At 47.9% G+C, this 9,756-nt stretch overlaps 1 protein-coding gene and 1 long non-coding RNA gene across 3 annotated transcripts; one reads left to right on the top strand and one right to left on the bottom strand.

The window, feature by feature from the left end:
* On the top strand, positions 1 to 4,632 carry LOC115545030 (uncharacterized). Its single transcript, XR_003977051.1, has 2 exons — positions 1 to 280; positions 4,100 to 4,632. It is a non-coding gene; the product is annotated as an uncharacterized LOC115545030 (long non-coding RNA).
* A 1,995-nt stretch (positions 4,633 to 6,627) lies between these two features.
* On the bottom strand, positions 6,628 to 9,756 carry LOC115545028 (uncharacterized). 2 transcript variants are annotated; one of them, XM_030357752.1, is made up of 2 exons: positions 9,665 to 9,756; positions 6,628 to 7,916 (listed from the first exon to the last, which is right to left on the bottom strand). In XM_030357752.1, the coding sequence occupies exon 2, from the start codon at positions 7,840 to 7,842 to the stop codon at positions 6,673 to 6,675; it is 1,170 nt and encodes a 389-aa protein (XP_030213612.1). In that variant the 5' UTR covers positions 7,843 to 7,916; positions 9,665 to 9,756; the 3' UTR covers positions 6,628 to 6,672. The 2 variants fall into 2 exon arrangements, with proteins under 2 accessions (XP_030213612.1, XP_030213614.1); XM_030357754.1 differs by having other exon boundaries at positions 6,628 to 7,923; positions 9,665 to 9,735.

A 9,756-nucleotide genomic window follows, 5' to 3' on the forward strand; every position in this document is an offset into this window, starting at 1 on the left:
GGAGGAAGGGTGCTCTGAATGATGTGACTAGAGAGGGGGAGAGTCCTGAGAGCCTGACTGGCTGCCTCAGTTATGGGAGTGGTTCTCAAAGGGGCTGCATGGTATAACTGTTCAAACTTGTCCGATCCCCAAAGAAATGATTTGGGATTCAGCAAACACTGCAATCCAATGTTGAGACGGCTGAGAACCATCAAACCATGGAATCAATATTGGAGCAACTGGAATAGTATCCAACACAATCAGAGAATATGGGAATAGGATAACTGCAGGAATGAGATAGGTGAGTGTCTTCTACGTTTTTGCATTTTATTAGCCATGTGATTCATCTCGATCACATTCTGTTATTCTCAGGAGACTCTGTTGAAAGCCTTGACCCAAACGTTGACCAATCAGCATTCCGGGGAGGGGGTCTCAGTTCATGAAGAACAATTGGTATCACATAAAATTTCACAATGGCTGCACCCAAGGAATATGTAACAATCAAAGGAGTTTTATCCAAGTAACAATGATAAAAGATTGATAGAAATCTGAAGGGAAGGCTTTTCTCAGATAATATGTTTGTTGATTAACCTCCAACCGGATTCTTCAAGTTGATGAGCGTCAGTCAGTAGTAAAACCGAGGCCGTATTTCATAATCAATGGCTGCCCAGCTATAGCCAAACTGATATCATTGTTAAACGTAACTGTGATTATCAGGATGGTCACAGGAGGCTGGCATTATATCAATATTTTTTGTAAGTCCAAATTCTAAATATTAATACAACCCTAAATTGAACTAACCCTGACCATCATTTATAACTGTAAGCCATAACCCTTCCCCGTCCCTGACAACCAACAATTTACCCTGAATAAATTCACCTCTAACCTTACCCCAACATCTCATTCTCTAATCTCATCCTTACACCTAACCCTACCTGTACCCTGACATAACCATAGGACTACAATCTAATCATAACACCTAAACCTTTCCTTTGCTCTAGTCTAACCCCTGTACCAACAAGCTAACCTCCCCCTAAAACCCTCAAACCCAACCATAACATAGCACCTAAAGCTCACTCTAACCTATCACCCCTACCCCAACCCCTAACAACCTAGCTTTAGCATCGCGTCTCACTCTTACCCTATCACTCTTACTCCAACCCCTAACACTGCAGCTGTACCGTAGCGTCTCACTTTTACCCAATCACCCCTACCCAACCCCTCACACCGTAGCTGTAGCGTAGCGTCTCACTCTTACCCTATCACTCCTACCCAACCACTCACACCGTAGCTTTAGCGTAGCGTCTCACTCTTACCCTATCACCCCTACCCCAACCCCTCACACCGTAGCTGTAGCGTAGCGTGGGACCCCTCCCTCTCACACGTGCATCTCTCTGGGGGGCGTTCAGCTCAGAAGGAGAACGATGTCTTCCTTTGGGTGTGCTCGAGGCGACACCTCTCCCCGGGGACATCTCCTCTCATTACCCGCTCTCCTCATTTCCTCTTTCTCACGCTTTTTTCTCCCTCTAACTCGATCGCCCCTCCCTGCCCTCCCTCCCTAATGCTATCTGGACCCCTCCACGGTCGGGTTAAATAATGTCTCCCTCTCTCCCTCCCTCCCCCTCCCTCTCTCTCTTCTGCGCTAAACATCCTCGCACGCCCACATCTCTCTGCTCAGTTATCAGATCTTACAGAGGATTATCTCGACCAAAGACTCAGGAGCTAAAACCAGATCACACTTTCTAAGACTTTTCAAGATCGATGTGATACTGTTTTCTTGTTGTTGCATATTCCGGACCGTAGGATAGTTGACGTGTTTATGAAGATGTATATGCAAAATATAGATAATTATTATTGTGTGTGTGTGTGTGTGTGTGTTTGCATAGGTGTGTATGTGTGTGTGTGTGTGTGTGCGTGCGTGTGTGTGTTTATATATGATTATGTGTGTGTATGTTTGTTTGTGTCTTAGTCATCTTGGGATTGTGTGTTAGCCCAGTGACTTCGAGATGCTTCAGAAGGGGGTTATATCTGTTTTGTTTTCAGTACATAATTATACTTCCCCTCCAAACACAGAAGAGCTACGTGATGATGTCATGGCTTCATCTGTGGCCCCAGATGTATTTCTGCCGTCTCACTCTCTCCCCCTCACCACTCTCTCTCTCTCCCTCTCCATAAATGTCTCTCAATCTCTTCTTGTCTCAATCCGTCACCCACCCAACCGACTTTAAGATATGTTTAGCCAGCCAGTCATGAGGTAGATACAGTCACTATGAAGGAATCCTGACGACCTCTACATGGGAGAGAGCTCACCTCCCCTGAGATGAACCAGAGCAATGTGCAATAGATAGACACTCTCCTTCTTACCCTGTGCCACACATTTGCAACCCAATTAGAATCGTGCATTTTATCTCACACTTACTGCTCCTACCGCTTTGATTTGTTTGAGGGTTTGTTTTCTACCCGATTTCGACCTTTGACATATCTCTTTGTCATGTCGATCATACTCAGCTGCAAAGTGAGTTTGCCTTGCGGTAAAAATAAAATACGAACTGAACTGTCTGCCTCTCTCCCTCTCCCTCTGCCTCCTCCCCCTCTCTCCCTTCCTCCCGTCTGTCTCCCCCCCTCCCACTCTCTACCAGTAACTCAGGTTTATTAGTAACCTTTGATAGAGGGACAAGGTGACTGCTTTTCAGGACGACATGAGATAGAAGCATCATGCTGACCCACGCACACACGCACACACACTATGAGAAACACACCCACACACACGCACTCAAACACACACACACACTCAGATAGATAGACACACACACACGCACACGCACACACACACACAACACACTAACACACACCCACACCCATACACACTCTCACACACATTGTCGTCTTCAGTGATGGCGTCGTCCACTGTAGGGCTCCATGGATCAAATGAGTGTGTTCATGCAGGTGTGAGCGTGTGTGCTTCAGGCAAGGACATGACACCCGTTTATCACAGTTGTCCCGCCCTTGACCCTGAAAGGGCCCCCGAGTATAATGTAACGACGTGTGTGTGTGTGTGTGTGTGTGTGTGTGTGTGTGTGTGTGTGTGTGTGTGTGTGTGTGTGTGTGTGTGTGTGTGTGTGTGTAGGCCTATGTCTGGTGATGTTGTGTAATATGGTGTGGAGGTGGAGGAGGCATTGTTGGGTTGGTGGGGTCTGGTTATGGACGGAGGTGGTGATAGGTGTGTGTGGTGGGGTTGGCTGTGTGTGGTGGTGTTGTGTAGAGGTGGTGGTGTTGTGTAGAGGTGGTGGTGTTGTGTAGAGGTGCTGGTGTTGTGTAGAGGGGTGGTGTTGTGTAGAGGTGGTGGTGTTGTGTAGAGGTGGTGGTGTTGTGTAGAGGTGGTGGTGTTGTGTAGCGGTGGTGGTGTTGTGTAGAGGTGCTGGTGTTGTGTAGAGGTGGTGGTGTTGTGTAGCGGTGGTGGTGTTGTGTAGAGGTGCTGGTGTTGTGTAGAGGTGGTGGTGTTGTGTAGAGATGGTGGTGTTGTGTAGAGGTGGTGGTGTTGTGAAGCGGTGCTGGTGTTGTGTAGAGGTGCTGGTGTTGTGTAGAGGTGCTGGTGTTGTGTAGAGGTGGTGTTGTGTAGAGGTGGTGTTGTGTAGAGGGGGTGGTGTTGTGTAGAGGTGCTGGTGTTGTGTAGAGGTGGTGGTGTTGTGTAGAGGTGCTGGTGTTCTGTAGAGGTGCTGGTGTTGTGTAGAGGTGCTGGTGTTGTGTAGAGGTGGTGGTGTTGTGTAGAGGTGCTGTTGTGTAGAGGTGGTGGTGTTGTGTAGCGGTGCTGGTGTTGTGTAGAGGTGCTGGTGTTGTGTAGAGGCGGTGTTGTGTAGAGGTGGTGGTGTTGTGTAAAGGTGCTGGTGTTGTGTAGCGGTGCTGGTGTTGTGTAGAGGTGCTGGTGTTGTGTAGAGGCGGTGTTGTGTAGAGGTGGTGGTGTTGTGTAGCGGAGCTGGTGTTGTGTAGAGGTGGTGTTGTGTAGAGGGGGTGGTGTTGGGTGGTGTTAACACCCCAGGCGCTGTGAGGACCGAGGTGTCTCAGGGCTCTGCTGGACTGCAGCCGGTGTGTCGCTGAACAAATGTTTTCCTCTGTTCCTCAGATCCGTCCTCAGAGAGCAGCACAGGTCGATGGCCGCCCGATGCTAACAGCATTACCCTGGGCTGCGATTGGCCGACACCAGCGGAGGCTCTGATTGATCCGGCAGCTCTCTGCCACGCTGGATCAGCTCTCCTTCATTTGTGGAGGAAATATTGATATTGGCCGATATCTGCTGTCGGAAACCAGCTTTATAGTTTTATAATCGCGGGGTATTTTTAGTGCTTGCGTGCAGTTTTTTTTGGGGGGGTAGAGAATTGATACTTAATGACGTTTCCATATTTTTTTTTTGTTTGAGTCAGCACCAGAATTTCCAACAGGTCCTAATTTCCTCCCTTCCATCTGGAGATGAGAGTCGGAGGCAAACGGATCAATACACCGTTTGACTCTGCTATTAGGCCTATGAGTTGTCACAATGTAAACTACAGATAGCTGCATATATGCTTATACTTTGCGAATAATAAATAACACCAAATAAATAACCGTGTAAGCTTCATAATAAATCATGAAACATTAAAAATGGCTTTGATAAATTGATCTGTCAAGCCTGTCCACTATTACGTTTCATTTTCACACAGACATCTTGAAGCGCACGATCAAAATAAATTAGTGGGGAATAAAGCCAGAGACTCTCGTTACAATGTGAGGACAGCGACCTCTGGTGGTGAACACCCTGCAGTGCCTTCCCTTCTGGGACGTCAATTAAGAACGGAGACCACCTGATCTAATTTAGAGGTTATCGATTTACAAAGCACCTTAAAAGCAAAACAAAGTGTGGACTAAAGTGCTGTACAAGCAAAAATCGAACCAATTAACTGCCTGCCATTGTTGTGGAGTAACCAATAATACAAAAAAGAAAATGTAAAAGAACGAATAACCTATGGAAACAAACCGAAAAAGTAACAATAAACAAAAGTCAGGTATAAAATAATTCAAACAAAAAAACGAAAATATGGCAATCTCCGGTCCGGTACCATTTGATCACAGAATTATTTATCCAACTGTATAAGTCAGTCAGACAGAGAAACCGCATTAGATTCACGTTAAAGCAACAAAACCTCCTCCTACACCGACAGATGGAGACCAATGCGGAGGAAGGACTTGGATCAATACTGTTTACCTACCCAGTAGGGAAAGCACCTAACAGCCGCTTGGAGGTCCGCTGGTCTCCTCCTCAAGCCGCTTAGATGTCCACTGGTTTCCTCCACAAGCCGCTTAGAAGTCCACTGTCCACTACAAGCCTCAGAAGTCCACTGGTTCCAACCTCAAGCCTCCTGCCTGAGCGCCTCCGTCCACACACGATGGACGAGCCGACCCAACGATAGTCCTGTCTGCGTGTGGTCGCCATGGTTTCTTGGTACTTGGCAAACCCAAGAGAGCCCCACAACGTTAAAACTATTCCAGAAAACGCATTTATCACGATGACAATATTTTTTCAAGGCCCGACGGCTGAACTTCACCTGGCAATTTGTTGCTTTTAGCTACATAAAAATATGTATTTCGAAATATCATTTTCTGTAATCCAGCGATCTCTGTTGGATTCTTAGCGGAATGACACACCATCACCCCCAAGTTTGGCTTCAAATCCTCCATCATTGCATCGGAAGATCACAGCAGGTTATGATGAACATATAATCTTACATTCGGGGGGCACAGATCCCCCAGAGTCCAACTGGGGTACAACACTGCCACTTAACTAGAGTTATTACACGGGTCTTTTCAACGTTCCGTTCACTTGCATGGGCACTTCACAACTTCCGGCGGTCAATTATTTTTGGAAAATTGACCGTTGCCAATGAATAATGACCGCTGTCAAGGTGAACAAAATGACTTTTTGCCTTTGGTATCACTCCGCACGTAGTCCGGTAACTTGTCAATGTAATAAGTGGGATATCACTATCAACCCAAGCGCTGTCGGTTGCTAAGCGACGACGTCAACGTCTTGGGCGGACTATTTCTCTGCTGATCAACACCATGAATGTTGGTAACAAGTACATTGTTAATAAATTGTTTCGTTTTGGGAAGTAGCCGTGTAATAAGCGGGATAATGTATAGAACTTCGCCGGTCATTATCGAAATACAAGCCCTTCATGGCGAAGCAAGACACCTCCGCTGCGCGTCGGTGTCCTGTTCGCCCTGTCGGGGCTTATTTTCTCGATAATGACCGGCGTTCTATACATTATCCCTTACTTAAACCTTGAGCCAAAGAAAGATAATCACCGACACATTCAATGTTTTACATTTATTGCAATGAAAATAAAACAGATAGTTATATAGTATCTCTTGATTTTGGCAGATGAAATTGATCCCCCTTTATTCGTTATTTTGTTTATAGGTGCAAAGGACATATTGACAAAGAGTTGCATGTGTTCAAAGCTACATATTAATACCCCAAAGATTGGCCTACAAAAAAATAACTGACATAAATCTCCTATCCCAGAGAAGGCAAATTTTCCACACCATCGACGTTTGAATAAAGGCACCCATTGTACAAAAAAATAATGAATAATTGAATTTGAAGCTTTTCTTTTCTCAAGACAAATTGGCAGCGAGAGACCCCGCGGGCCAGGTGTGAAGCTACAGGGGGTGAATGCAGATGTAGGCACTTTTGTGTTTGACAAAGTAGTAGCACTCAGGCTTGAAGTTGTTGACCTCCTCCACATCCTTCCAAGGGTGGACGGCGTGCACCAGACAGTCCGGAACCTTCCCGCTCAGAGTGGCGGCCACGTCCACCATGTTTCTCTTCATCCTCCGGCCCTCGATGGCCTTCCGGATGTGGGTCTGGTCGAGGTCCACCGGCTCCACGCAGAAGGACACCTCCACCATGAACTTGTTCTTGGTCGACGCCTCGAAATAGTTCTCCCCTCCGGCCCAGCCGCTGAACTTCTTGCCCACCACCCAGCTGTACAGGAACCACTCCTCGGCCCGCAGCACGCGGACGGACCAGCTCACCCAGTCGTACTTCTTCACCAGGGACGCCAGGATGGGCTTGATGAAGTCCCCGCTCAGGCTGCCCGTCTTGTCCCGGAGCTCGCGCTCCGTGTCGGCTTTGGCCTGCTCGGCAAAGTTCTGGGTGCAGTCGTCCACGGCCGCCTTCATCAGGACCTCCACCCTCTCCATGCGGTCCTGCCACTTCTTCACCATCTCCTGGTCGATCTCGCCCTCCTTCAGGGCGGCGTGGCCCATGACGGCAAGGATCCCAACGACAAAGAGCTTCTTGAGGCTCGCGCAGAATCCCTCCACTGCCCGCCGGCCTCTGGCCTCGACGTAGACCACCTTCTCCAGCATGGGGATCTCCGTGTTGTCCTCGCCTATGACGGCGTTGTAGAGGGCGTCCAGGTGGAGGTCCCCGTTGCTGATCTTGTATTGGCTTAGGAACTTCTCCTTCTTCAACGCTTTGTACTCGGGCTTGGCTTTGATGAAGTCCTGGAACTTCTCGTACTGGCTGAGCATCTGGGCCTCGCGGTCGAAGCTCTGCTTGTTCATGGATGATCTCACGTGCTCGCGGGCGATCTGCTCCTCGGCCTGCAGCACCTTCAGCTTCAGGTTGAGCTGCTCAAACTGCTCCGTCAGGTAGCGGGCCTCCTTGCCCTCGGGGTTGCCAAGGATCTCGGCGGAGGTCATGAACACGGCCTCCAGGATGGGGTGGAGCTGGCCCACGGTGGAGGCCAGGACCTCACAACCCTTGCCCATCATCGCCACCGCTCGCTCAAACGCGTCCTTGTTCTTCAACAGCCAATCAGTCATCCTGGGAGCCTCAGTCGCAAGACAATCTACTCCTGAATCACACTGGTTCTTCTCCGCAGCAGCCAGAGACAACGCTGGAGCATACAGGGGGAGGGAACACACAATCAAATCAAATCTCAAAGCTCATCGTCATCATGTTGATTGATTGATGTCATTGTTGTTATGTGTCTGGGGTTCAGGTCAGAGTCCCGCCGTTCAAAACAACAACAACAACAACAACAACAACAGCAGCAGCAACAACAGCCCCGTGCCTCCAGTGCTTAGTGCCAGACATTTTCACATGACAGTTAACTCTCAAACACAACTCCCTGACAGATTGAGCCGTGTCTGAACTTGCACTTCTACAGTTACAGCGTCCCAGGGCCACACCCTGGGACGCTCATTGTCCGTGACACACAGACTCCCAGCCGAGTGTCCCTGCGCTCCTCCGACGCTCGCAGTCCGCCCCAGGTAGACGCACCCGCCGGCACGACCGACCTTTGCGTCAGGAACAATTAAAGCAAACATCAAACCGGCTTCGATGTGTGCGCTCTGGGCTTCGACAAACATGTTTAGGGGGATATGGGTCATTCACACTGATGATGTCTATTGTATCACACTCAAAAGGCCAAAACACACACCACAGTGATGATAGCACACGGATATCCTTCCATGAGGATCCGTCTGCCAGTTCAGGGAGAGGAGGAACGCCACACCCATATCTGGGTGGAGGCCACCGCCGCCGCCACCACCACCACCACCACCACCACCACCCCCTCCCCCAACACCACCACCAGCGCTACACTTGTTCTGGAATAGGAAACATACTCCCTCTGTCATTATAGGCACCAGCCCACCCGTCTATCATCAAATTCACGATGCGAGTTGGCAGACACAACTTGGTGTTTAGTTGTGCGTAGCGTAACAATACCGATGTGTTAGAAGGCCCCTTTTTTTGCTTCACTACTGGTATGTCTTAATGGGTGGACCAGTAATTGGTGCAGTGTGAGGAAATCAATGGTGTCGTTTTACATGACTGCATGAGGGCTGATCACTGATCAGATCCGGCTTGTTCGATCACAAAACTACTACACTGTATTTTCTTTCACAATCTTGCATAAGCCGGGCGATTGGAACGAGACGAGGCAAAGTGATCTTAAAATGGAGGATAGACTTTTACAGCAGAACACATTTTTGGCCGCTTTTGGAGGTTGGCATTGTAATTGGAAAAATGAAATAAAAACACAATAATACAAAATACAATACTTTAAAAATTATCTTGGTTTTGTCTTGGAAATATCTTCCCTGGGCCAAATAACGGTTGTTCTTCGCCGTTTGACCAGATTAAAGAGGTCCTCAAGTGAGAAAGATAAAGGCGAGTCCCTTCATGGCACTTGCTCAACTACGCATGTAAGAAAACCTGGACTTTGCTGTTCAAATTCCTCAAATTACAAATTCACAACTTTCACCAAAAGCAGCCGGCTTTACCGTGTACTCTAATGACTAATTATTGACCACATTAAAGTAGAAAACAACCTTTAGAGCACTCCCAGACAACAGCAGACAACCCTGAGCTACAGAACATCTACTCTCCATATCCCTGCTTTATGTTGGCCTCAAACAGTCCTCATTGTGCTATGTCACCAAGTTAACAGTAGATAGGCAACCATTATTCAAATGAGAGTCTCACATTTCCCCGAGCATAGGCAGTTCCCACGCAAGGCCATCAAAAAAACAGGAGAAAAGAACCCTCATAAATCCAAGAGAATCCTAGAAAAAAAAAATAATTGAATAATTTAGGGAAATTGACAAGCGTAAATAGTAGAATCAGGTACAAACTCACCGGCTTTCTGGCAATGGAGTTGAGTCCAGCAGCCAGTAGTCCAGCTGTGTGTTAGAGCACCAGGCTCTTTGGGATGTATATATACTCTCCCC

This window comes from Gadus morhua, chromosome 6 (assembly GCF_902167405.1).
Source record: "Gadus morhua chromosome 6, gadMor3.0, whole genome shotgun sequence".
Taxonomy (NCBI): Eukaryota; Metazoa; Chordata; class Actinopteri; order Gadiformes; family Gadidae; genus Gadus; species Gadus morhua.

Bases quoted from the DNA above. Each gene is read 5' to 3' on its own strand.
- LOC115545028 (XM_030357752.1), bottom strand. From the start codon at position 7,842: ATGACTGATTGGCTGTTGAAGAACAAGGACGCGTTTGAGCGAGCGGTG.